This window comes from Dermacentor andersoni, chromosome 9 (genome assembly GCF_023375885.2).
Source record: "Dermacentor andersoni chromosome 9, qqDerAnde1_hic_scaffold, whole genome shotgun sequence".
NCBI lineage: Eukaryota > Metazoa > Arthropoda > Arachnida > Ixodida > Ixodidae > Dermacentor > Dermacentor andersoni.
In genome coordinates, this window is record NC_092822.1 from 73,509,318 (window position 1) to 73,527,082 (window position 17,765).

Sequence of the window (17,765 nt, forward strand, 5' to 3'; positions counted from 1 at the left end):
CCGAATCAAATCCCATTGATTTCTACTTTCCAAGAGAGGCTCGTTTCGTCGCTCGCATTACGAATCTCTTGCACCTTGTGTTCAAGAAAAAAAAAAAAAAGACAAATAAATAATTCCCTGACGAGCGCTTGTAAAGCGTGCTTTGCCGCACGCAAAGTCTTAATGAGGCAAAGCCGACTTTACGCGCCCAACCGTAACGTTTGCACGAGGGCGTTCTCCGAAGGCGGCGGCGGAGGCGGCCGCGAAATGCGCGGAAGGCCGCTTTTGTAAAGAGCGGGGAAACAAGACGAAGGAGTAGAACGGGTGGCCGCGGAACTGCAATAAAACCGCATTCACCGCCTCCGCCGCCATCCTGGGGATTTCGCCTTCATTATGGTAATTCTCGCATTCGTTAGAACCGTCCGAACGCGAACGCGCCGGGAAGGTCCGCTGTCGCGCTTTCGAAGAGACGCGCGCGCGCGCACACACACGCGCTCGCACCCACACGTCTTGTTCGTGGCTTATGGTCTGGCTGTTCCTTTCCTCTTTTTTTTCCGTGTCTTGTCTTACTCGGGGTCGTGCGAGTACCATCCATCATAGGGACGATGAATATCTCGAGGCGCTTTGTTAGCGGCGTCTGACGCTTCAGAGGCGTATCTCCCTTTTGACGTTGATTGTTTTTCTTGTTCCCCTCTCGTTTGGATCGCGTTGCTCAAAGAACAGTAATATAACCGTTCCTGTTCCCTTTGTGTTTCGTATCACGTCCCGATGAAAGTGAGGGGAAAAGAAACAAAGAACGCGGAGATGAAGAAGAAATAAATAGGGCGGAATGAAATCGCCGTCGCGCGTTTTCTCCGCTACATTGCAAAGCTCTGGTTCTGAATGAGAAACGAGCCGGCGAAATTAATAACGAGTTCATTAAGCCGTTGGAAACAGATACGTCCTTCTTCCGTTTCATCGCCTTTTTTCTTTACTTGTTCTTTAGTTTTAGTCTGCGTGCTCGGAATGGAACTCGCCGGGAAACAGGCGCAGCTTTTGTATCCGCCGTAGAAACACGAGCCCCCCCCCCCCCTTTCCCCGTATTCCTAATGAGCTACAGTTCCGTGTCCGGCGCAGCCAGTTATTAAAAAATAATTAAGAGACAACGATGACTTTTGTTTCTTCTTCCTTCGTTTTCTTACTTCCGGCGTCGTCTCCTTTTCTCGCCTTGGTTAGCTGCACGTGCATTTAATCCCGCGTTTTCGTGTAATTATTTATTTCTCCTTTGTGCTGTGTGAAGTCTTCATTCTCTTTCTTTTTTTAGGTATTTTTGTTGATACTTTTACAGTAAAAGAGCCGTGCTATGCGCAGTACCTTTTCACTCACTGATGTATTTCTTGTGATTTGCAAAACGGCAATAAAAATTAATTTTAAGCCTGGCACGTAAAAATCGCATATTCCTTATGTCGACGGTATCAGTCTTACCGTTAGGCTCTGACGTAGTGACCTGAAAAAAAATGCATGAAATATTTACAGGTGATTTTGCTTCCGTACAACATTTGGCCACTGACGACGATTAATTTACTTAAGCAAGCGGGAAGCAATAGCCAGGGGCAGAAGTCGATGCGCTTTGTAAGCGAGTCCTAGAATTCGGCACATGATCATGATACTGATGCATTATTAGCAAGTACTTTTGAAGACTCAGTATGTGAGTGAAGAAAAGAAAATAAGCAGTATGACGGAGTAGTCAGACGCACATGAAGATATGCGTCTGACTGGTAAATGATAAAGGAAACTTCAGAGAGAGAGAGAAATCGCAATGTAAAGGAATAAAGGAAAATCAATTTATCAACGCGTAAAATGCGTTCATGCCTGAGCCGGTGTTTCTACAGAACTCGTTATCAGTGCTAATTTATTTAGGTATCGCTTAAGTTGTCGTCTCAACAAGCCATAGAAATTGATATCAACTTTCCAAGCAGATGACATTCGGGCCTCTGTAAAGAATAAAAACTGTCTTTTCTTATCGAAACAAAGCTGATTGACGCTAGAAGAAAGCGCTGCGCGTAAAAAGTGGCGTATCAAAGGCAAGTAAAGCGGACTGAGAGCCAGTACCATTTTAAGTCCAAGAAATAAGAGAAATGGGTGATTTTGCGGAAAAGCAGAACTGTTTGTTTGTTAGGCGACAGTTGTTAAGAGCATGGTCGGCGTAACCTAGCATGCATGCAGAAGTTAGCAACTGCCAGTACTTAAGTACAGAATGTGATCATTCGAAACTGCTAGATTTAAAAAAGCCATATGCTCTATTCCCTGTTTAAACACACCAGCTGAACTTGCGCATCCATGCTAGGCCTTACGACGAACGAGACCACCAGTTCTCAGCGGCCCTAGGCGATTGCTTCAAAAATATTCTAGGCTCAGGACACCGGCTTGAGAGTAGATGGCACATGTCGAAGGCTGCAGCCCTGTTGAGTGTGCATAAGGGGTGGGGCGGTTTATACTAAAGTTGTAAACAGAAAGTGCAATATGATATTCCCAACCATATTTCCTCCGCGCAAGCTGCTGTATGTGTGTGACCTTTGTTTTTATTTCACATCCTTTTTTAAATTCCACACCATCTCACTTGCAAGAGCATGTCAGGTCTGCCGCTACGCTAACCTCTGTAGTTAAGATTAAACTTTCACTCCCTTCAAAATAGATTTGCCTCGATAAGCCGTGGTTCAGGAGCGCCATTTGTTCGTCAACCTTGCTGACGCGCGCGGGTAAATAATCTGATTGTCGAACTTATTTGATCGTACCAGAAATAGCTTGACACGCCCTATGTTTCAAGCTCATCGTTCGGAAATACGTTGAAAAGCTTTAAAGATAGACCAGTCCCTAGCACACGAAGTACCGTCACCTCTATCTGACACGACGCTATCAGACTCTCGATTTGGCCGTGCCTTTGTGCCATCTCAGAGTTCTTTCGCTCGTTTCTCCACTAGCCGACCACCTAAGGATGCTGTCATCCAAAAGGATGGTTCGGAGCTGTTGAGCTGATTGTTTAGCTGATTAGGCAGTATCCTATGTCTCTCTGAAGCGTGGTTTAGATCCGAGACAGGTGACAATGGTGCAGTTCACCCTTTATATATGCTTTTCGCCACCTGTCAGCGACTACGCTGTTCTTTTTTGGTTTCGCCATCTTTTTTTGTAGCGAGTAAAACGTGTTCTTCCAGAGGCGCTGTAACGTAAATCTATTTTAAACAATTTCTATTGCACTTACGCAATCAGCCCTCCAGGATTGGTCAAACATATTTTGGGCCACCCCCACTTAGCCTGTCTGTCACGCGACGTGACCAAAGCAGCGAAAACTCCCCGTCTGACATGACGTGTACCGAGTGATTATGCTCGGTTAGACGGAACAAAAGAAAAACATTTCTTTCCGATTGTAGGCTTTTCTCACCATTACCCTTCCGCGACTGGTCAGAATATTTTCGGGCTGCGCCCACTTCGGTTGTCTGTCACACGATGTCATAAAACTACGAAAACTCATGACGTCAAAGTGACGTATACGCAATAAAGATGCACTAATATGCCCAACAAAGCTAATTTTGTTTCTCGGAATAGTTGGTAGCTACTTCGTTCTGAAATAAATCGATTATGCCTGCTCGGCGATCGCCCTGGAACTGGCTACTCCGAGCTGCCAGGGAGAATGGATATATTTGCGCTTTTTTTTTTTTGCGTAGCAGTATACCGTTGTCGAGCCCTTTGGGCACGTATATAACGTCGCGCTCCCAACTCTTCCTCGCTCATAACCTGTTTTAGCCGCATTTTTAACTGTCAGTTGCACTCCGCCGCGATTTTCAATGAGCCATGGCAGGCTAAGCAAGGGGAAGTGGACCAATCACAAGAGCCGGCACAACCCTCCTCATCCGGATATCTGCGGAGGCATGGAATGCTAAGGAAGGGGAAGTGAGCCAATCGCAGAAGCCGGCACAACCCTCCTCTTCCGATTATCTGCTGAGCCATGGCAGGCTAAGCAAGGGGGAGTGGACCGATCGCAGACGCCGGCAGCTTCCTCCTCATGCGGTTATCTACTTTTACTGCGCTAGCTCGGCTCCACCGAACCCTCTACACTGCCGCGTGCTCGTCACCTCTTGTCAGCCAAGTAGATCAGAAAAGCCTGTCAATGTAGGCGGTGTTATTCGCTTTAAAGGCGAACGAGAGTGTCCTCCTGTAAACTTGGAGCGCGTTTGATTGGGCGTGCAAACAACGCTGCGGGTTACTGCCCGATGCTTGCGTCGGTGGTTGCGTAAATTGGACATCAGGAGATTATAGTAGAAACAGGTAGACATGTTTTTAAGTTATAGGAAACCAGGCTCGGTCTAGCTCCTGCTGATAATTGACCACTGGTACTGAAGGTTGCTTCGTTCGTTTTGGGTTCATTTGAAAGTTGTAGAAAAGGAAGCCAGCAAAAGCATAGCAGAAATTTGCAGTTGTTATGAGTTGATATGTATATGTCATAAGGAAACTGCAGATTAAAGTGGCCGAACACACAACTTTCCCCAGATTTGCAAGCGGCGCCAGAAAACAATAAGGTCAAGTAAGCCTTGCTATCGCCTTGGTGTCTTCTTATTGCTCCTTTGTGTTCTGTGAAGACGTTTGCGAACAATGAAACGTTCCCTGGCCCAAACAATGCGCTTTTCCCTGTTTCTTTTTCCTAGACGGGAGTCGACCCCGCATCTTGCACGTTCCGCGTGTGGTACACCCCCATTAGAGCTACCGTAACGGCCGCACTACCGACTACTTTTTGAGGTATTTTTGTGTGTTCACTAGATCCTTAGTCGTGGGCGTGTTAGCCAGCGCCACTTTCGGCTACTTCTATTTATATATGGCACATGCTTTCAACCGCAGGCGTCGCGTACTGTACATGACTTCAAGCTCCTCGTTCCACCTTATCTCTCTCGGTTAACTTTACTTCGGCCGATCAGACGTTGAATGGGCCCCGCCTCAGCCGTTCAAAGAAACCCTCCAATAGTGGTTCTTCACATTTGGTGATAGCAAAACGCTGATCATGACGCCATGCGAGCAGAATGCGCGATGGTTGATGCTTAAAATATGGCGTCTAAAGCGCGTTTCCGGCAACCGTATCTCTTGCGGCGTATGCAGGCAGCAAAAAAGCATAGCCTTCGAGCTCCGGGTCTAGTATTCGGAGAGAACCGTCGCCGGGACGCGGACTCGGACACCACCGATACGCGAAGAACTAGCGCAGCCGGAGCTCAAAAGTTCTTGCCGAGCTCCTCTTAAGCGCCACGCTTTTCACAGGCTTCCCTCGGGAAACGGTCACGGCGTGTCCTCGGCGCCCAGCTTCCTGCTAGCGGGGCGCGTGCCGAGCGCCGACGAATAGCGCAGCGCCCCCCCCCCCCCCCCCCCACCCCACCCCCGACCATTTTACCCGCACGCCCCCGCGACCAAACACGTCGCCGTGTACCGAAGGCAGCGAAACTCAATCGCCATCGACTGGAATGGCCCGGCGTCGGCCGCGGCCATACAGCGGCCACCAGCGTTCTCCTTGTCCCGAAGAGAAAGGATTGATTTCCCGCGCTCCTCTACGCGAAAAGGCCGTGTCCGCTCTATTTCATTTCGCTCACTCCGCTGTCTGGCGACGGCGCCTTCCGATTCAAAGTCCAATTCAGAGAGAGAACGGGGATCAGCAGCAGCGCTTAATGAAGCTTGCAGCGGTGCGCGCTCCCCGATGGTGGTTCGATTTCATCCGGCGACTTTCCTGCCTTTATTGCGTCCGTCATTTTTTTTCTTTCTTTATTTGTCTCCCTGACGTTTGTTTCTTTTTTTTTCTGTCTTTCACTGCGTTCTCCGTGTTCCTCTGTTACGGTCCCGCCAGCCTGTTTTATGTTCTGGCGATGACGCTTAATTAAACTTTCGCCTGTTCGCTTCGTCGATCGTTCAATCGAAACGGCCGCGTTTCCTTTCTTTTTTTTTTTTTTTTTTTGCGTCCGCTGCGCTCTCGCTTGCTACCCGAACTGTTCTTGTCGCTTTGTTGTTGAAATCCATTTCCGCTTTGTTTTAATCGCCGCGATAGTTACAGTTTCGCTCGGGTCGTACCCCCGAGCCCCGGCGCTACCACGGGACGTATGAGCGAGCAATGTATGAAGCCGGACATTTCCCATTTCGCTCCCCCTCCTTCCCTTGTCGATCTATTTTTCTTCGTTGTTCTTCAACAGCTAGGTCATTCGTTGTTCCTGTAATGACACGCCTTCATGTGTTCATCAAAGCGTTGCTGCGTGACCCGCATGACAGGGGGCGCTCGGTGCCTGTTCATGTTTTATATTATTCGTACTTCAATTCTCGGTCGCTGTTTTCAGTTCCTTTCCTGCTGGCGTATGTATACGAACGCACATTATCCGAGCATTAAAAAAAAAATCTTTGCGCTGCCCCGCTGGACTCGCTCTCGCCTGTTTGTGCACTTCGCATCGAGTTTGCGCAGAATCAGGAAGAGAGCCTTCATGGTAATTACGCATACGTCAGTATGATGCTCTGCGTGGCGATTCACTGGCGTTCGGCTATGTTGTACTAATGAAGTATGTGAAAGAATGGCTCAGGGATGTGTCTTCATTGTACTGCGGAGCTGGATATCTCTACCCTCCCATACATATTTTTTTTTTTCAATGTCCGTGCCTCAAAGCTCCCGCGCCCTCTATGAGGAGGCAGAGCAAACCAGTGAGACATGTGCTGACACCTGGCGTAGCAACAGGACAGCTAAGAAACCATCCAGTACATAGTGTCATTGATCAGCAAGCAATGGCAAGACGGCTGCCTGCCTAAGCACTGGGAGCATTCCGTTGGCATACCTATACCGAGACCCGGCAAACACCCAACGCTATTCTACAATATGCGACCATCTCACTTCAACCACTTGTAAGTTAATGAAAAAAAAATGGTATCCACACGCTTCTCCCGCCATATCAAGGAGCGCGGGTACTCCCACCCCTTCCAGACATGATTCCGGTCGTAGTTGGGCACACAGGATAGCCCCTATGCTCTGCATACCACCGTCATCCGCGAGATAAAACTTTTGCAGATGACGTTTCAGTAGCAGTTGACTTGAAGAAAGCTCTTGTCATGAAAGAAGCCCGTGAATACACGCAAAAGTGCCTCGAGCGGCCATTCGCGCGGCAATTTTGCGTGTATTCGCGGGCTTCTTTCACGCCCGAAAAACCACTTTTATGTCTCGCGTATTGAGAAACAGAAAGCTGCATCGAGAGCTTTTCGTGTTGTTCAACAATTTTCTCATTAACACTTTTCATCTAATTATAATGTTTGAGAAGTTGATTAATTAATTTAGGGTAATCATGTAATTATGCTGAATAAAAAGATAATCTCAGTATCTCCAAGCGACGGCAAATAACATTACCTCGATTCTGTCCAGATACGTGGCATTTGCACATTCTTAAATCTTGGTGCATGATAGTCGAGACACCCTGTATAATTAATAAATATGTGAGGCAAGGATGGTAAGAATGTTTACTGGAATTTTTCAGTGTGTTAAAGGTTCGGTCCGCAGTATACGTGTAGTATGGCTAATGCCACTGTCGTTCAGCGCTCGGCATTGTGAATGCTACTGTAACCTCGTTCCTTTTAACTTATAAATTAACTGTAGGAATAAACACCGTTTAGCTCGGGCAACAGCTGTAGAATGCCGCGAGGGACAACAGGACCACGATGAACTACACAGCATGAAAAACGGTATAAGGAACACCTCTTTAAGCGATCTCCAAGTACCGATGCCGTGCGGCAGTTTACTACGTCCTAGGAATGCCAATTTCGTAAGAAACCTAATTTCACCACTAAATCCTCTGATGCCCTGTGGCTGTGATTCCATTCCCTTGGTATACCCATTCAATAGCTTTAGTATACCGTAGGTTTTCTGAGAAACGCATTGAATTTCCTGTCTATTTGCATTTCTTCATTTTCCTCCACCTAATCCTAATTAGACTATAAGCAAAACCAGCTTGCTTGATAATCCGTAGCGCCACCTTCCTGCCTGTTAACTTCAGGCCTGTCATTTTTCGCTCCACAATAAAATCCGTTCGTTGAGCGGTTATCAGATAATTGTGCTGAAAGCTACGTGTATAAAAGTAACGGACACGAAAACTGCGCCAGTTTTACTAGTGGGCCAAAGAACAGCGAAGAGAGCCCTGTACATCGTGTAACTTATATTTCTCACTTTTGCCTGGCCTGCGCGCAACCATCGGCGACTGTCTAATTTCGTGTCATATCGTGGATTGAAACCTGATGTTGCAGCGTCATTTCTTTCTGCTAGACTGCGCTTTTCGACAAGTGTGTACTGCGTATACTCCGAGACATGCATCGTGGTTCCGGGGATGCCATTCTGGACATTGCCAGACTCCGCCATGTTCTCGTCTTCGCCATCTTGTGAGCTCTGATTGGCTCAGAGGGCTACTGCGGCCTCTCCGATTGGCTCGAAATTCCGCCATTGCAGAATTCTACATAATGGCCGAATTGAACAGTCTCCTGATCAACGACGCGCGATGGTTTGATGGCGCTGCTGACGATGACGTTGCGTCGCGCGCGTGGCGCTTTGCCAAACAACTTGGTGACATCAAAAATACGAGAAAAGGGTATAAAATAAACTATACGAAAGAAGCATAAACGACGCGTGTGGGCAAAGACAGGCGCTGCGTGACACACTCGCTGCCCACAAAAACACAGCTCGCGCTATGCGCCGGCAGCGCCTTGTCGTGGCGAGCGGAAGCAATGTGGGCTCTAGTTCCTCCCGCAGTCTTTTTACGAGTCCCCGGCAAGTTCCCGTGACCCGTTCTGGTAATGAGTCCGCGATGCGGATATGAAAGTCCCCGCGGAGCGGACGGCTCTGCGTCTTTGCGCCAGAATCCACTCAGCTTTTGCCTTACGCATGGCGTCCTATATATGAGCTCTCTGTCATATTGAGCATTATAGATGATCCCGTAGAACCATATACAATCATACTAATTTACAGTTGTATGTGTAGTCTTGATTGTGAGTGAGTGAGTGAGTGAGTGAGCGAGTGAGCGAGTGAGTGAGTGAGTGAGTGAGTGAGTGAGTGAGTGAGTGAGTGAGTGAGTGAGTGAGTGAGTGAGTGAGTGAGTTTCAAAGCTACCTCGTTCCGCTTGTAGACACTGTCTTGAGTAATGCTACATTAGCTTTATTAACTCGTCCTTCAAGCAGGCTTGGACTGTCGTGCGTCATCATCCGCCCGCGCCGGTTAGGCGATCTCGCGAGCTTGAGAGCTGGGCCGTGAGCTGCGAAGGTGGATACTCCTGACCAGTCGCGCGAGAAAGGCAGAAAAAGGTCTCATACTCGCCGTAGAGCCCCGGGGTGTAACTGATCTACTTTTGGCCTTTTGAACCAACCAACGAGGTCGTAGTCGCTCTGTGAGCCAATCACAGCTGACGAGAGGGAGAATTTGACAATGCGGCAGAATTTGACAGTACCCTGATTAGCGCAACTGTTATGTACTCTCGCGCATCCTCTCCGTACAGAGAGAGACAGACAGATAAATGATATAAGGAAGGGGAGGCAGGGGTGTCACAGGACGCACTTCTGGTTCGCTATCTTCCGCTGCGGGAAGGGGGTTAAGGGACGATGGCCAGTGCCGCGCTCTTGGTGTCGAAGCACTAATGACGTGCTTTCGCCGTAAGGAGGTATAAAATTTATCATATGAAGTCGGGAAGTCGAGTGAGCGGTCATATGCGCTTCGCGTTAGCGATATCTTATAGTGTTACCGCGACGCGCTGGGAAATGCGATGCTCTAATGTCCTGTTCTTATGAACGCGGCCTTAACGGCTCTTGCCACGAGTTGGGAGATGTCAGTCCCAAGAAGCAGTTGATCGATTGATTCATTCGTTGGTTGGTTGGTTCGTTGATTGATTGATCGATCGATTGATCGATTGATTGATTGAGTGATTGATTGACTCACGTATTAAGTAATTATTTGTGTTTTGTGTACTAAAACAATAAAAGAGCAATGTGAGACGCCGTATCGGAGTGCTACCAATTAAATCTCACCTCCTTCAGGCACTTAGCATGCACCCAAGCTATGGCATGTTAACCTAACGCGTTCCTCAGACGTTTGATTGAAAGCAACTGTCTTATTCGCTAAAAACACAATAATTATCGCGTAATCGGTGATATATCTAACCCGGGTTCCTACCTTCTTCACTATGATGTCGATGTTCATATTGCCAGACCCTTTCCAAGAAGTAACCAACAGTTATGTACGAGCGCCTTTATAATTATTTTTTTTTTTTTTTGCGTTCAGTCCTTGACGGAGTTTGGTCGCCACGAACGGGAATCAAGCACGTGACCCCGTGCTCCGCTGCGCAGGACGCCATAGCCGCTAAGCAGCATCCCTGACGGGTTTAACAATCTTTCGCAACCTAAATCACGTCAACGAACACGTTCTGTCATTGCGAGCATCGTTAGTTACCGCATTGTTTCGTTTTCCCTTTTGCTGCGTGCGTGATCAGTGAGGGAAGTTCCCCGCTGTTTGATCGACAACGCTGCGTGTGATGACTGTTGCCGCGAGGTCATCCTTGAACTCGTTTTTTTTTTTGTGTGTGACTGTCCTCGACGCATTAATGTACAGGAACCATCGCTCATTACTTCAAGTGCTCGCATTGATGCCAGATCGCTTGTAGAGCGCAGCTCTTAGGGGCGCGTTCCTGCGTTGAGCGTCGGCGTGCCTCGGCATCCCTTCTTACCAAGCTAGCGAGCACAGCTAAAGATAAAAGAGCGAACGCGGAACCCAGCGGGGGATGAAAGGAGGGGATAGCGAAGAGAGCGCGAGGAGAAAAGCGGAGGAGGAGTAGGCTACAGCGAAAGCCCGAGGCGAAGAGAGGAGGAGAGTGTGGCGAAAGAGTGAAGCACAGTGCCGCTAGAGCCTACGAGATGGGGCCATAGTATTTGCAAGTTGATTGTATGCGCGACGCGAATCATGTAGTACTTTCTGAAAAAAAAAATTAATTATGGGGTATAACGTGCCAAAACCACTTTCTGATTATGAGGCACGCCGTAGTGGAGGACTCCGGAAATTTCGACCACCTGGGGTTCTTTTAACGTGCACGTAAATCAAAGTACACGGGTGTTTTTGCATTTCGCCCCCATCGAAATGCGGCCGCCACGGCCGGGAACAGCCCAGCACCATAGCCACTGAGCAACCACGGCGGGTTCTTTCTCGAAGCCGCGCAAGCATTAGCGATTACTCTGGAACATTCGACGAGTCACGTGTAAAAGCCGACGCGCTTGACCCGCAGATCAGATTTTCGACGATCGCCGGCTCAGCTCGCCGCTATCGTTGTGCGTGAGTGTCACTTGTTTTGCTGGCCGCAAGTTCGCTCGATAAAGAGTTGAATTTGTAACTCACAGTTTCGGCACTGTGTCGTCCTGCACCGCGGCTAGCACGTGACAACATAATCATAATACAAAATTGCGTCAGCCATTTCTTTCTGAACAGTGAGTGACGTATGTATGTATGTATGTATGTATGTATGTATGTATGTATGTATGTATGTATGTATGTATGTACTCGCGCACTTCTTCCTCGCAGCCTGTAAGATAATGCGCGGATCGTCACTCGCGTCACCAGCATCGTCGCGCGTCCCCTCCGGCAGACGCGATGGTTGCTCACCGCGCAAAGTCGCGACAGCCACGGGCTGTCGCCGGAAATGACGGCGCCTCGTAGGCCCGCGGCTATACCCACTTCCAGCTTCCGGTTCCGCGAGGGGTGAACCAGGCCGCGCCGCAGGCGCGTACGCAACGCTGTGGCGTGGGGAATCGTGGCGACACCACAGCCCGACGGTGCGAGCCTGGTGGCGGAAATAACTCCTGGACGCCTTGAGCGACATCAAGCTGGCCCGGACGGAGCAGCCGCACGCACGCACGCACGCATGCGCACAAACTCGCACGTACACGCGTAAACGTGTCATTGTTGCACGTACGCTACGCATAGCGGAATCGATGCTGTCCCGTTTTCTCTACTAAGAGAGGTGAGAATGATGGTGTCCGTGCTAGCGGAAAGGGAAGGTTAACTTGTAATCATTTCATTACGGCGCACCGCTACTGTAGTTTAGGAATGTTGCTATTCGCGGTTACGTGTTGAAAGTTAGCTTGACTTTGCATCTTGATGAAAGGGAATAGCCAACGCGAGTTTTGGCGCACAACCAAGCCGGGAGGCAGTCGTTTGCTTGATATATATATATATATATATATATATATATATATATATATATATATATATATATAACGAGGAGAAGGGAGAACCAGATTGGTTCAATTGGTGTGATTGGATATAAATAAAGTTCCAAATCACAATGAAGGAATCCGGACATTGAAAAGGCAACGCGAACAGATGGCATCTGAAGACAGTAAGCCCTCAAGAACGCATGTCCATACTCGGAGGAGGAGGAAGAAAAAACATTTATTTTAAGGAATAAATGGGGTTTGTGGTGTGGGGCCCACGTGGTTCGTGTGTCTCATTCAAGCGGAGGTGGCTGGCGTCAGTCAAGGGCGCCAGAGACTGCTGCCACGCTGCGCGCCCCGTCAATCAAACTGCTCGGAATTCCTTTCGAGTGTGGGTTTGCATTTCCGAGCATGAAATCAATTCATCCCGCGTATTTGACGTCAGCTTTCCTAATAGCTTTTTGATCATTGCTGGCCTCTAGTTGTAATTCGTGCTGTGTTCGTGCTCGTAATTCTTTCTTTTCTCTTCAGCGATTTATTGTTTGATGGTCATTGAAGCTTTATATCCTGGTTCTTCCTCAGCATATCTTTTAATTTTTCATCAGCTTGTATTACATAAGCCAGACCCCTCCTTGCGAGACTTATTTTAGCCGGCATATTCACTAAATCTCATAATAATACGCTCAGTCATTTGCAATAAAATTCCACTTGCTCTAAATATAATGTAACGTAAGCGTAGTAAACAGCGTGAAACAAGGCACCACCTGAAACGAGCACTAGCAAACGATGGACCCGAGCGCAAATAACACTTATCGTGAAATGTTACCAGCTAGTCCAAACCCTTTTAAGCGTAAAACTTGTCGCATAATTAAGTGCCAAATGTTGTCTTCCATTGTAGCCGCAATGCTTCAGAGGACTGACTCTTCCTGTCAACCCGTCGAAGTGCTAAACTGGTTTGCAGCCATATATTTATTAACCAAATAATTTACTTGTAGAACAGTAACAGGGCTTGCCTTGCGCAAGTTCTTGCCTTTTTTGCAATTATGACCCACTTTTCTCGATAGTTCGTCGAAAAACAAACTTTCGTTTTGCGGTTGACCCGTTGTACTCACCTTTTTATGTTACGTATACGAGACAGTGTTTTCCAGTGTCATCATACTTCCTGCCATTTGCGTAAGGTGCTAAAGCTGCCTTCTCATGTGTCTGCTTACTTTTTTTTCCCCTTGCAGTGTCCGGAACTGGGCGTGGCGTTTTGGTACCGAGATCTCCAACCAGAGTCTATTTGCGTCGAATTTCACCGAGATTAAAGAGGTGAGCCTGCGTTCCTTTGTCCCCAGTTCGCTGGTGTGCTTCGCTTTAGCATTTTAGTCGCTCCTCAACTGATCAACTGGAGACAAACTTCACCTAATTTTGCCTGGTCCGGTCATTCCTGTAGACGTCAAAATGCAGTGCCATGCGTATTTGACACAGAAATGTGCAAAGAGGCGAAACGACCCCGAAAAAACCAGAGTGCGCGCAACGCTGATTATAAAATTTACGTATGCCGGAAATTTTAAAGAAGTTAAAAAATACGCAGGCGGCTTGATCATGAGATTTGTCTTACCAGCCCCATATGTGGAACCTGCTAACTGAGGCATGTAAAGGGTCATTCGTAGGCACGACATAACAACAATGTTTGATTCATTTACGGCCATTTCTCACTCAGTTGGGATGGACATTTAGAGTTTTGAAGCTCCACAAGCTATACACGTAGAATACATAGTTTGGCGCGTGTTTCTAGCCTATTATGAAAAACTGATTTGGCAATATTATTCCTATATTCCCTTTTTTTTCTCGTTCAGTGACACGGAACGTACATATGTTAACTGGAAACTAGAAAAATGTTTAACTTTATTTACCAGTACACTTCACCTGAGAGATATACGAGAGACAGACTTCTAATTACTTCGGGCGGGTGAAGTCTCCAAGATTTGCCTTCTATTTAATTGGGGGGGGGGGGGGGGGGGGGCCAAAAGCTTCCTTTGCTAGCCGCCAAAATGAAGGTTTTCTTTTCCGAATTTATTGTCCGAAGCGCAGCGCCGACGCCTTTGTGCGCAGTAAGCGATTTCAAAGCATCTTGAGCGCGCTTCGGCGGAGTTGTCATTGGCTGCGACGCCACGTCACAAGGGACGAGCCAACGTCACGAGCGCGCCTCACGTGCCCGTGACGCTGGCTCGTCGCTTGCTGGGTCGCGCAGCACGTGTCGCTATGGAGTCTGAAGAATCGACGTCGTCGGCAGCCGGAACCACGGCAGTAGCGAAACACACCGCAGACGAAGTGTGAGGGAGCGGAAGAACGCAGCAAAACGAGCGAAGAGGCAGGCAGCAAAATCCACCATCGTTATAAACTCTCAAAATACACGGCGGGCGGAACGAGCATTAACGCAACCATTACTCGCAGCGCAAAACCTGAAGTATCACGCAGCGGCGTTCAAGTGCACGTTAATGCTTTCGCATTCAGAACGCACAAGAAGTGCTTAAGCTGCCTCGAATTTTTAAAAAAAGTCTTTATGCATTTGACTGTCGTGGAATCTATAGAATCTACAGTGTTTTCAGTGAAACGGATTTAGCCGCGCAAACAGCAGAAATTGCTGCCTTTTCTTTAATTAGTCGACTGCACACATGCACAAACATGCTTTATTGGTAATGTCTTCATTTCGGCTGCTGTTGCAGTTCTTATCCCTCTGAAGAATTCAGAGCGATAATTCATCGTCTTTGGTAAAGTCTGTAGCGAAGAAGTATCCCGCATCTGCAGTTACATTGAATAGCCTTCATTCATGCACTCATTAATTCATTCATTCATTCACTTATTCATTAAAGACGAACGTTCTGTGCAGTTCATTCAAAGTGATACTTTCACTAATTTACTAGAAGTAACTATAGTGAGAGGGCCCCTCACGAAAGCAACAACACAATACTGACTGGACCCATTCGTGATTCGTGGCGCAGCCGGATAAAGCATTGCCCAGTTGTGCATAGTCATATAATGACGGGCACAATGACAGTCATACGTTAGAAACATTGGTTCCACTTTTGAAGGGTGGCAAGGATAGGTACCTCACCAAAATTGGGTACCAGTCCAGTTGATGTTTTATCGGGTTGCATGCTACTGTAATAAATACAAAGAAAGAAAGAAAGAAAGAAAGAAAGAAAGAAAGAAAGAAAGAAAGAAAGGAAGAAAGAAAGAAAGAAAGAAAGAAAGAAAGTGTGATTCGTGGCGCAGTAGGAAAACGCTGAGTTAGTGATTGCGAGGTCCTCGGTTCGAGCCACGTGCACTTCAGTGTTCTTTTTCTTTAACTATTCCTTCTTTTTGTTTTTTTTAGTTATTGCTGGGTTAGGCAGTTTAGGTTAGGTTAGAAACGAAAGAAGCAGGTATATTTGAGCATCCATACGTATGTATCATATCTACCAGCTGGCGCAGCTAACATGCAATGGAATAAAAAGGAACCCCCTCACATCTGCGACTTACAATTGTATTTAAAACACTTTGCGAGACAGGCAGATGCGGTGTGTAAGGATTCTTCAATCTTATGTGCACAGTGGGTCCACTAAAAAGCGTAAAGCAGATTTACAAGCCGCATTTGCGTAGCTTGAGTAGAGTGCTAAATTAGGTTAGTTAAGGCTGACATCACTTCTAGACATCCTGCAAGTTTATTGGTGCGAAAGCGTCACATGGCCCGTTGAGCGAAAAGACCGGCGTCTGTGGCAGCGAAAGGGAGCCTAAATTCGCATTGGCTGCGACGCCAGGTCATGTGCGCGCCTCGACGTAACAGAGCGGGCGAAAGGGAACGCCTCCGGCTTCGTTGGCCCCCCAGGTGTCACGTGAGGGGAGAGGGCATCGCCTCGACGCCACGTCACCCTCGCTCTCGGAATCCTGTGTTATTCGCACGTTCCTTCTCCGCTCGAGCTGTCGCTGACATTTTAACTTCGCCTCGGTAATCCCTATGAGACAATTAATTTATTAAAAACAGCATAAATTCGAAAGGAAAAACGTTGGGGGTAGTGAGTTCCCAGCCTACGACACCACGCTCAGAAGCCGGATGTCTTACCCACAGGGCCAAACCAGCGCCTCCTAGAGAGCAAGCCTGTGCACACTGCTTCATGACGTAGTGCTGCTTGGAGAGAAATTTTCATTGCCAAGCCCGGCGTGACGAGAGTGGTGACGTCAAAGTCACCGCGGCTTACTCGGGAACGTCAACATTAGAGTCGGCGAGGGTAGCGTGACGTCACGGAATTAAGTGCACCGGCCTTGTCCTATCTGGGACTCATTGGCCAAGCGTTTCAACGCGTTCGCTTGCCCGCGAGTAGTTCATCGTTTGACGGACCGCTCGACGTCGTTCAATTAGATGTTAATTCTTTCGCATCCACAACCCATAAGAAGTGCTTAGGTGTCGTCGAATTTTTAATTGTCTCGATTTAGACAAAGCATTTTATCATATAGCCTGCGTCGCCATGCATAATTTTTTTTTCTTTTCAAAAACGATTTCACGGTGCTTTATATGTACTAGGACACTTATCTCCTTCAACAAACACAGCACTCTATACGTGCATCTAATGATTCGAAGTTTTGTTGTCTTGTTGCTGTCATTGTCGCGATGCACCTGTAATTGAAAGCACTTCATGTTAAAATTCATGTTGACCGGACGTCCAGTTGTGAATGGCAGTACATGCATGTGTCAAATAATGTCAACAAGCGCTTCTTTTTTCTTTGTCTTTTTTTTTTTAAGCAGGCGTACTCGATTAGCACTTTAAATTGTAACTTGTCGAGATGTAAGAAAGTATTCGCATTTAGTTTAAGTATTCGAAGGTCGGTTTTTTCACGTATTCGTATTCCATTCGGTTAGGAATTGCCTGCCGGTGTTGCGTGCTGGGTAAAACGTATCGCTGCTAAGCATGAGGTCGCGGGATCGAATACCGGCCACGGCGGTCACATTTCGATGGGGACGAAATAAAAAAAAAAAAAAAAGGCTCGCGCACTTAGATTTATGTGCGCGTTAAAGAAACCCTGGTGGCACAATTTTTTTCACAAATCAAATTGAATTATGTTCGGCGGTTTTACGTGCCAGAACCACGACCTGATTGTGAGGCACACCGTAGCCGGGGACTCCGAATTAATTTTAACCACATTGTGTTCTTTAAAACGCACCTAAATCTAAAAACAGGAGCCTCATTCCACTAAGCCACCGTGGTGGGTCATCCGATTAAGAGATTTCAAAATTTCTACACCCCTAATTTTTTTACCGAACGTAACGCTTATTCAAACTTGCGGCTTCTTATTGTCGCCTTGGAGAGCGGGACCAGGGCATCTTTCGCGTTAGCACAAGAATTTAAATAAAAGAAGGAAAAAAAAAGAAGCCGCGAAATAACTATTACGGTTGGATGAAAATTACCGCCGCACGAAATGAACGACTCGGTGCACTTTCTATAGAAACAAACGACGGTGGAAAGGAAAGTATGAAGGAGAAAAACGTTCCCTCCCTACGATGAACCGCATAATGCACGTGAGAAGCGTGTAGCGAGTATAACTAGAAAAAA

The 17,765-nt window shown here is 47.3% G+C and overlaps 1 protein-coding gene across 2 annotated transcripts in view; it reads left to right on the plus strand.

The window, feature by feature from the left end:
• LOC126528236 (voltage-dependent calcium channel subunit alpha-2/delta-3-like) overlaps positions 1 to 17,765 on the plus strand; it is a 189,729-nt gene that overhangs the window by 92,234 nt on the left and 79,730 nt on the right. For both annotated transcript variants that reach the window (XM_055069215.1, XM_050176122.2), the window contains exon 2: positions 13,422 to 13,503. In XM_055069215.1, the coding sequence (XP_054925190.1) occupies positions 13,422 to 13,503 (82 nt within the window). The remainder of the gene's footprint in view (positions 1 to 13,421; positions 13,504 to 17,765) is intronic.